The 15,224-nt window shown below is 42.0% G+C and overlaps 1 protein-coding gene across 4 annotated transcripts; it reads left to right on the forward strand.

The window, feature by feature from the left end:
* The first annotated feature begins 584 nt into the window (after positions 1–584).
* RNF8 (ring finger protein 8) lies at positions 585–14,992 on the forward strand. Of its 4 annotated transcripts, none has more exons than XM_054061259.1 (8): positions 585–740; positions 4,035–4,163; positions 5,703–6,437; positions 7,260–7,322; positions 8,141–8,230; positions 9,857–9,964; positions 10,971–11,182; positions 13,022–14,992. In XM_054061259.1, exons 1-8 carry the CDS (start codon positions 663–665, stop codon positions 13,059–13,061), a joined length of 1,455 nt encoding a protein of 484 aa, XP_053917234.1. In that variant the 5' UTR covers positions 585–662; the 3' UTR covers positions 13,062–14,992. The 4 variants fall into 4 exon arrangements, with proteins under 4 accessions (XP_053917234.1, XP_053917233.1, XP_053917235.1 ...); XM_054061258.1 differs by having other exon boundaries at positions 10,971–11,175; positions 13,022–14,984; XM_054061261.1 differs by lacking the exon at positions 585–740 and adding an exon at positions 3,643–3,661 and having other exon boundaries at positions 10,971–11,175; positions 13,022–14,984.
* The last annotated feature ends 232 nt before the right edge of the window (positions 14,993–15,224 follow it).

A 15,224-nucleotide genomic window follows, 5' to 3' on the forward strand; every position in this document is an offset into this window, starting at 1 on the left:
TTGCATTTACAATAGTCTAAACAGAGGTGTTTACAGAAGAAAACACATTTGTTCAGCACAGATCATAGTGCACACAAGATGTTATCATCTTCAAAGAATGAACAGCGTTTGGAAAAACACTATCTGATGGAAAACACCATCAGAGGGACATTCTGTCTAAATTTAAAAAAAAATAGCTGCTTAGGTGAAACTTAACTCTACTTTAGCTTAAGTCAAAGACATTTCAATTTTTGTAATAGTAAGGACTTCTTGTATCACCAAGATATGCACAAGATTTCTGGGAAAATTTATCCATGTAAGTGGGAAACGGGCTCTGTCCCAGCTCTTGTCTCGTTGCACACCATTGATGGAGATGGCTCTCCTGTGTTGCCCAGACCTGATTAAAGGTTGCTTGCTTTCTAAAGACTCCGAAAAGAGTCTTAGAGCGTTGATTTGCAAACACTTTGGGTGTCGGAAGCGATGCCAAACGGCGCCCCGGGAGACAGACATACAGGGAGACCACACCCCACACCCCCCTGCCTCGTGAGGCGCATGCGCAGCCTGCTCTCACTCTCCGGGCTCGATTACCCGGCGCTGCTGAGCTGCCGCTCGCTCTGCGGGAGCGCCGGAAGTAGCACTGTCAGCAGCTGCAGCAGCGATTGCTCTGGCCTGGCGCGGCCGCCATGGCGTCCCGCGGCACCTGGTGCCTGCGGCGGGTCGGGGCCAGCAGCGAGTGGCTCCTGCTGGAGCCCGGCACGCAGGTGAGCCGGGGAGGGCCCAGCAGGGCTCCCCGAGGGCTCGGGGGCCTCGGAGGGGGCGGGAGGGCGAGGTGCGGCCATCGGTGTCCGCTGCCGGCGCCGCCCTCGCAGAGCCCCGCGGGGGGCTTTGTTGTGGAGCCTCGCTGCTCAGCGCGGCTCCCGGGAGAGTCCGCTGCTTCCTGACAGGGGGGCGGCGAGGGGCAGGCGCTGATGTCTTTTCTTTGGCGACCAGTGATAGGACTCGAGGGAACAGCAGGAAGGTGCGCCCGGCGAGGGTTAGGTTCGATGTTGGGAGAAGGTTCTTCACTCAGGAGGTGTTAGAGAACTGGAACGGCTTCCCAGGGAAGCAGTCACGGTGCCAAGCCTGACAATATTCCAGAAGCATTTGGACAATGCGCTCAGAACAGGGAGGTAATTGGGCCCCTGTGCTCAGCACTGCTGAGGCTGCACCTCGAATATCGCGTTCAGTTTTGGGCCCCTCACTACAAGGGCATCGAGGTCCTAGAGTGTGTCCAGAGAAAAGCAACGAAGCTGGTGAAGGGGCTGGAGAACAAGTCTTGCAAGGAGTAGCTGAGGGAGCTGGGGTTGTTTAGTGGAGAAGAGAAAGTTGAGAGAAGACCATGTTACTGTCCACAACTGCCTGAAAGAAGGGTGTAGAGAGGTGGATGTTGGTCTCTTCTCTCAAGTGATAGGTGTTTGATGAGAGGGAATGGCCTCAAGCTGTGCTAGGGGAGGTTCAGATTAGATGTTAAGAAAAATTTCTTCTCAAAAAGGGTTCTGGGGCACTAGCAGAGGTTGCCTGTGGAGGTGGTTGAATCTCCATCCCTGGAGGTGTTTAAAAGCTAGGCAGATAAAGCGCTCAGGTTTAGTAGTGGACAGGTAAGGTTGGGCTTGATGATCTCGAAGGTGTTTTCCAGCCTAGTGATGCTATGATTCGGACATGTAGTGTGAATATTGGGGTTGTCCTGCGCAGGAACAGGAGCTGGACTCGATGATCCTTGAGGCCCCCTTCCAACTCAGGACATTCTGTGCTTCTATGCCCCGTCCCGGTTAATGAACCATGCTGGTTAATTGCTGCCTCCCTGGTGAGCACCTAGCATCCCTGAGGGGGGACAGCAGCCGGGACAGGCAAGTTCCAGCTGGTGAGGAGTGGGAAACAGGAGCTGGGCTGGGGGTATTGTTTAGGTCCTTAACTTTTTTCTAATACAACCTCATGTGTATTTAGAAACTGTTTATGTGACAGTAACATAAGTGGGGATGAGGGAGATCTTAACCTGATTAACAAGGTGATGCTTTGGCAAGGTTAACAGCTTGTGATGCATTTAAGTTTTGTGGCTGAAGGTGTTCAGGTGTAAATGAGGTCATGTTTTAAATTCGTTTCAGTATGGTACAGTAATAACTCTTTTTCAGTGATCATGCCTTTTAATAGAAAAGCGCACATATGGGCCCTTGTACTCTCCCTTAGAACCCGCTGGTAAACCTGAGTGCTGAGGGTGGGGTGCTGCAAAAGGGCTGTCATTCCAGTGGTTGAAATGAGACTGTTAAATGTTGTGGATTCACGCTATATGTTACTTCTTTGCGCTTAAGCACTGCAAACCCTAACCCTCTTAACTCATCCTTCAATGTAGCAATGTAGCAACTCTTCAAGCTAATGTATGGGCTTGTTGCTTTCCTGTCTTGGATTTGAGGCCGTGGGGTGTGCAGGTGTACATGGGGAAGGACTTGAGTTAATACATCTGTAAAATGTGCAGCCAGGGCTCTGCTAATTGTGCAGAGAATCTCATTCAAGGTGTTACTACTGCGATGGTCTGCAAAGTGCTATTGTCTTTGTCACAGGCAATGGGGTCTGATGGCATCACCATGTTGCAGGCCTGCCAGGTCACTATCCGGCATGTTAACAAGACTGTTCTCACTGGGGATTTAAGTGTCAGTGGTCTGCCAGCACTGCCGTGGGTGGCTGTGAACTCTGGGAGGCAAGTGGTAACGTCTCAGCTCTCCTGCCACAGTTTGCTGAATGAACCCGATCGAGGGGAGGTTTTGTGCCTGGCCCTTCTTGGTCTAGCTTGTGTTAGTGCATGAGGCCATGCAGATGACCAGGCACCTAGAATCCTTCACATGGGTTAGGCATTTCTGTTGGAACTGCAGGGACAAGTGGAAATCTGAGTTTATAACTGAGTTTGCCTGAGTCTCTGTACTTCTTGGATATGCAACCCATGTTGTCAGAGCACTAATATGTGTGAAGCATTTAAGAGATAGGGATCAAATGTGTTTAAGCTGGCTTTCATGATCTTAGTTTGCTTCCTGGCATTTAGTTATGACATGGGAGCCTGAGTTCTTGCTTTCAACTCAAGGTAAGACCTGGTCTGATAATATGTAGTGAATAAACTTTTCCTGAATGCAGCATCTTCCCATCTTGTAGGAATGGGAAGGTGTGATGAAAATAAGTTGGGGTTGCAGGGGAAAAGGACAACCTTCTTCTAAAGCTATATTGAATCCGTGCAGTTGTATAATGACATGATAAGCTGACTGAAATTCTGTGCAATGCACAGGTGAATAAGAAAAGTGTGTGTGATTATCTGATCTTGCAAACTAGGCAGTAGAGGGAGAACAGAGCTGTGCTTTGAATGCAGCCTGCAATTAGATCAGATTTAATAAGACACTGTCAAACAGTATGATTAAGTTACGTCCTTTCTCCCAGAAGATGCTGTTAGAGTCTAATCAGATTATTTAGATCACTTTCACTACTGCTTATGAGCTGTAGCTTTGTTTCTGAGCTGTAAGATTGATGGTGTGATTTACAAAACTATTGTGCGTTTAGGGTATGTTTACATGTGCATTTTTTGATAACACTTTTCTGGGATATTTTTTCCTACTTCTTTCCTGTTTACAGACAGTTGAGCAGATGCAAATAGCGAAAGAAGAGGGTAAGAAGTACTCTTGAGATTTTTACTTGTTTGAAGAAATGATGTTTAGTTAAGTAATAAATAAGGTGGGACATGGATAAATTGAAAGCAGATTTGCTACTGAGGAAAATTTCTGTGAAACTGAGGCTGTAACCTGCCTTAGAGCAATCAAATTTTCCTTAGCAGGAGAGGAAGAGAATACTTCAAACTTTGTAGGTTTCCATTTTGTATTTACTCTTGAATTTAAATGCAAAAAAAACCCCTATAGTGTAATTGCAAACTCTTTGGAAATAGCTGTAAGATGCCTAACCCAGAGAGATTTCTGCTGTACTTAAAATGACACAAATGGAATTTATCATGTTGTTGCTGACTGCAGTTAATACTTTATTTTTAGGTAACTCTAGGCCGAGGATTAGATCTCACCTACCAGCTGGTGTCAAAAACCTGTCCCTTGATGATCTCTCGTAAGCACTGTGTTTTCCAGCAAAATGCACAAGGGCAGTGGACTGTCAAGGATAACAAGGTACCAGAGACTGATTAATAACCTTGTACTCTGAGATTTACTGAAGAGAGTACGCTTTTTGGGCTCAAACAATGTATGGGCTATGATGTAATATGGTACAAGTATGAGAGAAGGTCTGTGGGAATGTGTCTTGTCTGGTGTGCATTTCCAGAAGCTTCAGTCTGTTGCAGTGAGAATGCAAACTTTATTGCTTTATGGGATTTGTCTCTTGGTTTAGTATTTTTTTACACAATTGTAGCCTTGCCAGGGTCACTTTGCAGTCTGTGAACATGTTTTGTGATACTGTCACAAAAAAACCAAACAACCCCATTAATTTTGGTAGCATTAAAAAAGATAATGATATTGTACTGCTACTGAAAGGATAAACCGAAACTCCATATTTTGTAGTGACACAATTGCTTTAATTGTAATCAACTACAACAAGAAAAAACATGCTTTGTATTATGTTCACGCATGTTAATTTTAAAGTCCTCCTCAGCTGATTAGGGTAAAGCATTGATAATGGAGTCCTCAGCTGTTTCTCACTTTGACTTCAATAACCTGTTTTTTATACCATGCTACTTCCACTTTCTCATTCAGGATGAAAACTAAAAGCAGTAACTTGCTTTCGAACAGCACTGGTAGAACAAAAATGTTCAACATGTCCTGCAGATTTGAAGGTGTTTGGGTCAACAGCAGATTAGTCAGAAAGAAATGGAGTGGCTGCTATTAAAATGACACTGCTTTTAACCAGAACACTGTTGCAGTACTTATATAAACCTGAAAACTCACAGTTTTGCATGATTGGAAACATCTATGGTAGATTAGCTACTAACACTTCCCTGTGTGTTATCACTGCTACTATTTTGTCGAGCTGTTTTACTGAATCTTCTTGAGATACATCAGTTGTTAATGATTCTTCAGCTCATCTTGAGCACAGATGGGTTTTGCTATTTTTCAAAACTATTTTTTGAGCTAGTGTTTTGTTGTGGTTTTGTGATTTTGAAACCTTTTTTTTTTGCTTTGAACATTAGAAGAGCGTTTTCCTTTTTGTTTATATTCTTCCTTTATTTATGGATAACTATCTCTGTTTTCCTTTAAGCACTGTAAGCTATGCTCTCTTTTTTAGCTTCTTGAATTTCAGGTTATGTTAATTGTCAGGAATAATAACTGCAATATTCTATGTTCTTGACAATGATCTATTGTGGAGTCTTTTCTTTTTACCATTCTGTTCTTATTTCTGAAGCTTTTGGGCAGGTTTTTATCCCCCCTAGAGTTAATTCTTTTCCATTTGCACAAGTGTATATATTAATGGTGTTCTTAGTGCCTGTACACAACATCTGTAATGCAGGAACAATGCACAGTAAATAATACAATGCAGTAACTGTAATAAATGGGACTCTAAGGCAATAAATTGGGTATTGCAAAGTTTATTTAAAGAAGTGGCTTGTTCTGGTTGCAACACTGAAGAGGCTGGGTATGGTTACAGCTGCAAGAAATAACTTGCAGAAAACTCTCTAGCTGCATATTACATTTTCCTGATTCACTGTTCATTTGCAGAGTCTGAATGGAGTCTGGCTTAACAAACAGCGCCTGGATCCCTCAAAAGCCTATCCTATAACTGAAGGAGACCATATCCAGTTGGGAGTGCCTTTGGAAAACAAAGAGACTGCTGAGTATGAGTATGAAGTAATCAAAGAGGAATGGGAAAAAATCAGACCATTTTTAGCCCAAAGAAGTGACCTGGGGAGAGCTAAGAGTCCAAGAAATAAACGTAAATTTAGTTTGGAGGAATCATCTGGATCAGAAGGTCCTTCAGATTCCAGATCCAAAAGAGACCGAGTGTCCTATGATGATGAATCTTTGGGTAAATCATGGGGAAGGCTAGAAAAGGCCAAACAGTTCACAGAAAAGATGGATGTCAAGCTGCCTTCTCCTGGACCGAGTGAGGAGGATAGTGGTCCGGTTCACAGTTGCCTTGTGCGCTCCAAGGAAGCTGTGTCTGTCCCACATAAGGACCAGAAAGACTCTGGTCTTGTACAGTCATGGACTGGCTTGGAAATGCTGAGAAAAACTCTAGCAGATATAACGAAGTTAAAGGTCAAAGTGCAGGAGAAGCAGAAAGCAGTTCTGAATGTGAAACGGAAGCGCAGAAAGTGTGCTAAGAAGGAGATCCTGGCAATGGAGCAGGAGCTTCGAGAGTTGCAGGACCAGCTATGCGTGGAACAAGAACATCAGCAGCAGCAGGTGGAGGAGCTAGAGAGGACATTCTCTAAAGAGCAGCAGAATCTAGAGGTATAATGGTGATAATCTCTTTGGCCTGTCTTTTTGGTTTTATGGAATATCTAATGTAACACATTGATCCAAAATACAGTAACACAGATAATGTTTGTGTCGATTACTCCTGTTAAAATCGTCATGGTGGTATTTCACTGCCAGGCATGTGTACCAAGAGAAAGTGTGAAGACAGAGGGGATTAGGCTGCTTGGGGAATTAGGAAAAAGACGCAAAATAATTTTAAAATTCTTTTTTTATAAACAGGTTCATAATAGCAAGGTAGGAAAGCATTTCAGTTAGTAAAAAAAGCATATTTTTAGATAAAAAAAACATAAGTTGCTGCCTGATCTCCTGTGGTTACAGACACGACAAGTTGAAAAGTATTCAGTATATGTAGGAAGTCTGGAGTTGTATGCATAGCCACAAGGGGAAGTTCAGATGGAGCTCTAGGTATGTGAGACCTTTTAGAATGTACTCAAAGATGGAGTTGAAGGTTTTTCTCGTGTTTAGGCTGTTGCTGTTCTCTTTGTTTCGATGAACATGCTGGTGCCTTTACAGCTAGAATAATGTGGAGGTGTTCCAAATATGTGGCTGTAAATGATATATCCATTTAACTCTTCACAGTAAGCAGTATCCCTAATTTCTGTCATGCATGTATGACACTACAGTAGGACATCTCAGGGTTTGCTAAAAACAGTGTTGTTTCTTTAAGCATATCCTCTAAAGAAAGCATGCAAAGTAGTCATTTCCTGTGCCTTGCTTTCAAGTCTTTCCTCCATGCCAAAATTTTCTTCCAGAAAAGAAGGTTTGGTGGTTTGTTTTATTTTTGTCTTCCCCCAGGGAGTAAACTGGCAACACGGGGAGGAAAATCTGAAGGAGCAGCTGGCCCAGGTCCTGCAAGAGGCAAGTAGTCATGAGTCTCAGTTTGGTCTAGCTGTGTAACTTGGATATTTAAATCTTTTTTACTGCTATGTCCTCTTCTTGGTAGAAGATGAGGACTTTGCCTTCTGTGCAGATTGGATGGTCTTCATCTACAGACCAAATTTCTCTCAAAGTGGCAGACCTCCCTTTGTGGGAGTTGCTATTTGACAGCAGTTATTGTGAGAATATGCACTCCTATTGGAAGCATTAAGTAGCTGCAGTGACTTCTTTATTTTAATTTGGTGCTTGGATTGTTGGGCCTTTTTGTGTGGTCTGTCTGCTTGGTATCTGTTTTGGGAATGTTGTTTTGGCAATTTTAACCAGATGAAAAAATTCTACTCTTGGTTAGTAATCTTTTTGAAAGAGATTGCTGCATGCTTAAGTTTCCAAGGCTTTTCCCAAAAGGCCTTTCCTTTTGGACAGCTAATCTGAAAACACCTTCAGGTAACCCTGCATACAGTGACAGGTTTTGGTAATCCTTGTGTGTCAAATCACCCTTGATACTCGGATGTCTCAGATGCACTCAAAATGGTGACTGCAAAACCTAACTGAAATGAAAGAGTGACCTGAGAGGGAAAAAGAAATGCAATGACACTAGAAAGGTCATAAAAACTGGCACTGCATTCCAGTTTTAAGTTAAGGCTAAACTGCCTTAACACTCCTATTTATATAAACACGTGTTGCGCTATTAGGAGGAGATTAAGAAAAATGAGTACGTGGAACCTCGTGATTACATCCATGTATATTTAATAAGGTAGCTGATAATGGCACTTATAATTTCTGGGATGGTGTTGTTACAGCATCATGCTTTGATGGAAGAACTGAGCCGTAGTAAAAAAGATTTTGAGGAGATAATTCGAGCCAAGAATAAAGAACTGGAAGAAACCAAGGTAAGGAATAACTGAATTCTCAGTTTTATTTGTAAGTGAAACATAATATGCTGCAACAGAGTAAAGAGTTCATTTAACATTTGTCTTGATTGTACTTTTCTTCCCAAAGTGAAAGAATCCTGTGTTTTGAGGTGGCAGCTGACCCTTAAGTTTGCAGGTTTGTGGGGAGTCTACCTTGCCTGGTTCATAAAGAACTGTGAACAGTCAATATCAGATCTTTCTCAATCAAAAGAAAGCTCAGGGCACCTGGATTCTGTTGTGTGGGACAAATGTTTTGAGCCAGCAATGGGCCCAGGTGGCCAAGAAGGCTGATAGCATCTTGGCCTGTATCAGAAGAAGCGTAGCCAGCAGGACTAGGGAGGTGACTGTGCCCTGTACTCGGTATTGGTGAGGCCGCACCTCAAATCCTGTGTACAGTTTTGTGCCCCTCATTACAAGGAAGACACTGAGGTGCTGGAGTGTGTCCAGAGGACAGCAAAGCTGGTGAGGGGGCTGCAGAACAAGTCTTATGAGGAACAGCTGAGGAAACTGGCTTGTTTAGCCTAGAGAAGAGGAGGCTGAGGGGAGACCTTATCACTGTCTACTGCCTCAAAGGAGGTTGTAGAGAAGCAACTGTTGGTCTCTTCTTCTAAGTAACAAGTGATAGGATGAGAGGAAATGGCATCAGGTTGCACCAGGGGACGTTTAGATGGAATGTTGGGGAAAACTTCACGAAAAGGGTTATTGGACACTGGAACAGGCTGCCTAGGGAGGTGGTTGAGTCCCCATCCCTGGAGGTATTTAAAAACCAGGTAGATGAAGTGCTCAGGGATATGGTTTAATAGTGGGCAGGTATAATTGGACTCGATCTCAAAGGTCTTTTCCAACCAAGCGATTTCAACATGGAATTTGGATATTGAATGAGATAAGCCAAATTTCTTCCTGCCCTTGACACAAGGCAATGAATGGAGTATAATTAAGGAGATCCTTTCCTCTATCATACCCTTGGAAATTTTCATATTGTCCACTTCTGGCTGTTTGCTTTATTTTTGGTTTTTTTAACATTGTCTTTGCAACTCTGTTGCTGTTTCAAATATATCTTCAATTGGAAGAATTTTTCTGTTATTTTTAGGAGATAGAGCAGGTACCTAGGAGCCTAACTTAACTCCAAGCAAAAAAAAATTGCACAGTTGAATGCAAGTAAATTTCAAATTCTTATTCTTACTTGTTTTAATAGTTGAAGTATTTTGTCTGTTCTGTGTTTTGCTCTTTACTTGGACATAAAAGAACTGTTCTGTTGACTTAAGCCAAACTCATACAAGGAAAAGGTTGAAAGAGATTCTGAAAAGATTGATTCATCTGGTAGTTTCTTTAGGCTGAAGGAAATTTTGGTAACGACTGCTGTTCTTGCTTGTAAGTTCTCTACAGTGGGTGGGAATATGCTCAGTACTGCTGTGACTATGAAGAGGAGAGAGATTACAGAGCTAGGTATATACTAGACACAGACTTAACATCCAGAGACTTGCAGTTACATGGTTTTCCGCTTGTACTACCTTCCTCTGCACAAGCACTTTCTGCCAATATTACATTGAGTAAAACGTCATTCTTTGTTCATACGTGACAAAAGTACATATACTTTTCCCCTAGGAGGAGAAGGAAAAGGTGAGAGCCCAAAAAGAAGAGGTGTTGAATCAGATGAATGACGTGTTGGAGAATGAATTGCAGTGCACCATCTGTTCTGAGCACTTAATTGAGGTACGTTTAAATAGATATAGGTTTGCCAATGAAGAATAGACTTGAGTTGCTTTTGCTAGGTCTGTTGAAGTGATAGTCAAGCTTATTTCTTTACTTTGCTAGTTTAACAATAGCAACAGACACAGAATGAGTGCTGGGTAAGGTTTGGTCCAGAAACCTGTCTTCTGCCTATCCTAACTCTTCTTCTAGGCAGCAAATTCAGCTTTAATGTCTCTGCCTGTGTAGGGTTGAGTGTTTAATCCTAAAATGCCTGTAGGCTTACAGTGGTTTTGGGTGTTTTTGAACTGATGCTCTGAGCTGCTGCTGCCAACCTGCTTGGGGAAGAATCGTTTTGTAGTGGACCTTGGTTTTAAGTTGACTATGGTTGGACTGCTTCAGGTTTAGATCTAGGAAGATGTTAGTAAAGGAAGTAAGATGCTGTCTTCAGTCAAGTCCTGGACCGGTTATATTGTTCAGATAAACTCCTTCTTTGAGAAACTGACCTGCTCTCATTTGATTCTGGAAGTGATAGGCTATGCCTGAAATGTAGACTGTTATTTCTGTCTGTATTTTGCCAGAACTTCAGTTTCATTGCATTCATTCTTGCTACAAGAAACCTGATGTGTTAGATTTGTTTTAGTGACTTAAGAGCTGAAATTTTAATTTCTGATTTCTCAGTAATTGCAGATGCTTTTCTGCAGTATCTTGATTTTTTTTTTTTTTTTGCAATTTGTCCTTTTCAAAATGGGGGAACATAACAGAATTATTGATAATTCTTTTTGTCTGTGTTTCTGACTTGCTATGATCAATGGTGAATCCATTAACCAATTTGTAAAACTTGTCTGCATTCTGGCATGGGACAGTTTTTGTGTGTAAACCCTACAAAGGCTACAGGAAGGGGCTTTGGGCTTCTCTTTCACCTTTTAATGAAGTTTTCATCTAATGTTTTTCTGACTTCAGTGTTTTTTTTCTTGACAATGCTTTTGTGACTATGCTCTGATAAGTATCCTGCTGTCATATTCCCCAGGCAGTCACTCTGAACTGTGCACACAGCTTCTGCTCCTACTGTATCAATGAGTGGATGAAACGTAAAGTGGAGTGCCCTATCTGCAGGCAGGAGATCCAATCAAAGACACGCTCTCTGGTGCTGGATAACTGCATTGACAGGATGGTAGAAAAACTGAATGTGGAAATGAAAGAGCATCGTCTGACCCTTATCAGACAGAGGACAGGTGAGAGGTGGGTGGATGTGGCATGATGAATACAATCTCTCATTCCATCTATTTTGTACAACTTCCTTTGGCACCCATATACCAAGGAGATGCTTGGGGAAAGTGGCCAAAACATGAAAAAATTGACTTTAGTTTGTAAAAAGACTTTGTTATGAATTCCACTGTTAACTGTGTTTACGCGTGTTAACCGTGATTGCGCTGTTTCAGAGACATCACTAAATAGAACCAAAACTGTATAGAATGGGCCTTGAAAAATTTACCAGGCATCTTTTGATTAAACTATTGACTACATCCTTGCAAGAACTCAGAAGAGCCTGATGAAAAATTCTGAGTTCTCTGTGCTAGATTTGTGTAGAAAATCCCAGAAGAGAGTGTTCGTATGTCATGTCAGTGTATGGCTGAACTGGCAGTTGCTCTGCCATGTTACTTTTTGTGGAATTGAAGATGCTGTGGCTTAAGTGCATGACATCTTGCCTAGCTGTAGCTAAAAGGCTATGCATAACAGCAGCACCTTGCAGTAAAGCTCTAGTACGGTGTATTCCTATTATGTTTCCCTCTTCCAAATTTGTTTCTAGAGCACTTGACACTGGTATATGGGTGCTGAAATGTAGATGTCTTTTTCTGCTACCCTTTAACAAATCTCTATTATGGTGTTCCCTTAAGTAATTGTCTTATTTTCCCCTCACAGAGCTGAGTGCATGATCCTTCATTTTGCAATATGCAAGCCTTCTACCTAATGAAAAGTTGCTTTTGAAAGGGTTCAGGTTCTCCATGGTGACATAGAATGACATCACTAAGCAATGTTAGTTCAAACGTGAAATCGTAACCCATAACTAAGTCAATCTGATTCCCTTGGGAAACACTGCACTGCTCAGAGGTTGCCCAGCTTGGCTTTGTGACTTGCTTCCATCTCTGCGGAACTGATGCTGCTCTTGTATAAATATGCACGTCTGCAGAGTGTGCTACAGACAGCACTGTTGGAGTGTCTCAACAGGTGGCTACTGGTGATTAGATGAAATGGTGCCTTCATTGGAGAGCACTTCATTTCTGTATGGTAAACCAGTGGTCTTCATGCTTGTTTAGATAAAAAGAAAATAAACTCATAGCCTGCCTTCACACGCGTTAGATGCTCTGATTGTATAAATGACTGCTCTGATTGTATAAATGTTAGTAGGAAATCATTTAGCTTCACCATGACACACTTCAGAAAGGAGGAGTAATTGTTTCTGTGCAGTTTTTTGTTCAGTGATAGAAGCATTTTGATTTGAGATGAAGATAAGTATGTGTGTATTTAAACAAATTCCTAAGAAGAAACCAGCTGACAGAGAAATAATGATGCAAGTGGCACTTAGTAAGCTCACTTGGAGCTTCCCACGAAGCCTTTCCAAGAGTCTTAGTAGAATGGGCACCAGTAGGACAGCTTGCACTCTTAAATGTGTGGAGGTTTTGATGGGGCCCTGGCTCTCCTGAATAGCTATTACTTCTCTGAGAGCTCCTTACCACATTTTGTTCCTTCCCTCTTTCTTACCTGGCAAGGCACTGTGGTAGTTAACCACTTCTGTTGCTGATTGTGTGCCAGTGAAGGGATGGAGAAGGTTGTCTTCTCCTCTGTGCCATCTTAACATGAAAAGGCGTATGGGAAACTTAAGAAAACGACCAACCCACCCCCTCTTTGTTCTTTTAGTGCTGAAATTTGAAAAGAAAAAGGCCTGTGTCATGCAGCTTGAAAGACCTATTGCAAACTGATAGTGAAAGGCTACAAGTTTTGAAAAGAACTAGTAATTTGGCAGCATTTGTGGGTACAGTGGTCACTGCTAACTTTTGTATCTGTGTGTTTTGAATGCAGAGAAACGGAACATGTTGGTGAAACCAGCCACAGACAATGAGAGAAGGATCATTTCTTCCATCTGCTCCATTTTGGTTATGAGTGCTTTTGACAGTGAGGATTCTGAAGAGAATTCTTACTACAATGAAAGCTACTGCATTATCTGAACAGTATTACTGCTGGCTCGTTTGACTGTGTGCTGCCCAGATGCAACCTAGTGGTGTTTGGTTGTCTACTGCTGCATGAGTGGACTGGACTGGACTGGACATCTGGAAGGAGAGACTGAAGAGGCTGGAGTTGAGAACTAGCAGCATTTGGACCTTATTTTTTAAGTTAATGTACAGAAACTTATCTCTAAACCAAAACTGGGATCGTGAGAGAGCAAACTGCTGTTATGCTAGATGACTGAGATACAAAACCTAGGCTTCCATGATGGCTTGTGATCTACTTGGTGTAACATAATAGTTTGTGTGCATCACTGCCCTTTCCTTTAGTGAATGACATGTTTAGATGTGTACATCATCTTCCCTTATTTCAGGCAGCAGAGGGAATTGCCCAAGCTATTTGAGAACTTGCCCATGCATGCCAACAGGCAGGAGAGGAAAAAGTGCCAACTTGGGTTTTTCTCTGAAATTTCATATGGGAGCTAAAGTAATCTCAAGCTTCTGGTAGTAAAGGTAACAAGGGGAGTGGATTATGAACCATGTTAGTCTTACGTGCTTGAATGCATTGTAAGCTGAGCTGCTGGCCATCTGTTTGCTCTTTTGATGTAACTCATTTTCTGTTAGATAGGGATGGGGAATATTAAATCTTCCAGAATTCCTTAGTTAGTCCTCTTGTCAAGTAGTATCTTTGGTTTATTCCCTTTTCAGGCTTGTGCATAAAGGGTTTTAGGATTAGGAGGCAGCACACCTCGATATTGTTAGCAATGACTTCAGAAACAAATACTGTTCTTGTCAGCAGTGGAGAGGAACCTCTACAGAAGTGCTGCTATCTGAATTAGTGAAATGTCCTGTTGGCAGAGTAGGAAGGCAGCATTCGTAGGCAACCAGGAGGCACAGAAGGAAGTATTTAGTTTTACTGTTTACAAAACATTGCTGTTGAGACATGGGTTGTACTACTCTCACAGCAAGTCACTCACCCCTAAGAGATTGAGCAAGTCTTCCCTCATCCTATTAGGAAATTGTCTATGAAGTTCCACTTTCAGTAGCATATGCTTTTGACTTAGCTGTTACATGGAAAGGACTGTTTTACGCTGTGAGAGGAGGATGGGGGAAGCCCTTCTCATCTGTAATATTTCTTTGGCTATTTTTATGTGCTTTCTTATTTCTATGTTTTGTTTAAGAAGGAAATATAAATCCATTTCTGCATTTGTAGTTCTTGGTGCAACCACTGAAATTTGTTTTTTTCTCTTAGTTTTCTTAGCTGTTTTGACAAAACATGGACTATCTCATTTTAAATACCTTTGTTTAGTTCATGTTTTGATTGCTGTAAGCAGTGTGACTGTTCTAAAGTTATTTGAAAGACTTGTGTATTCAGGAATTGATAAAAGAAAACCCAACTCCTCAAGCCTGTGGCTACCCTAATGGTAATTTAGTAGGTACAATCATGCCTTTTATCTTCCACTAAAGAAAGATCCCATTAAAAAGGTGTATGAACAATGATGCTGTCCTATGGAAGTAGTGCATTCTGACAGATTTTATGGGTAGGATTTAAACAGGGGAGGTGGGTCTGGTCCATGGCCAGACAGCTTTCTTTAAAATCGTAGTGTAAAATTTGTCTTGTGAAGAAGCCATAACATCTTAAGTTTTCCTCTTTCCCTTTTAATGTTTATTTTCTAATAGGCTCTTGAAAGTTTCTTTTGTGAATGTGTGCTCGCTAGTATGTCTGAGAGAAGAGAGTCCCTCAAAATGCTTGTGAAATAGCCTGACATTGGAACAGGCATTTCAGTTCTTCAGTGAAACTACTGCTGGATACAGAGCTCAGGACTAGGCATACTGAAGTGTCAGGCAATGTTCCAACTATTGAGTTTCTGGAAAAGATGCCCACATTTCTAATCCTCCTTTGGTCTAAAGTCTGTGTCCTTTCTTCTGCTTGATGGTACATCTGAATGTCTACTTGGGAGATGTCATGCCCTGAACTGTTATCTGTCTGGGGATGGCATCAAGCACTTCCAGCCTGGCAGCCAGGATTTAGGTTACAACTCTGAGCTAGTCACAGTTGA

The sequence above is a fragment of the Cuculus canorus genome, chromosome 3 (genome assembly GCF_017976375.1).
Source record: "Cuculus canorus isolate bCucCan1 chromosome 3, bCucCan1.pri, whole genome shotgun sequence".
In the NCBI taxonomy this organism is placed as follows: domain Eukaryota; kingdom Metazoa; phylum Chordata; class Aves; order Cuculiformes; family Cuculidae; genus Cuculus; species Cuculus canorus.

Bases quoted from the DNA above. Each gene is read 5' to 3' on its own strand.
- RNF8 (XM_054061258.1), top strand. From the start codon at position 663: ATGGCGTCCCGCGGCACCTGGTGCCTGCGGCGGGTCGGGGCCAGCAGC. The intron at 741-4,034 runs GTGAGCCGGGGA...CTTTATTTTTAG, and splicing joins TGCTGGAGCCCGGCACGCAG to GTAACTCTAGGCCGAGGATT. The intron at 7,323-8,140 runs GCAAGTAGTCAT...GTGTTGTTACAG, and splicing joins TGGCCCAGGTCCTGCAAGAG to CATCATGCTTTGATGGAAGA.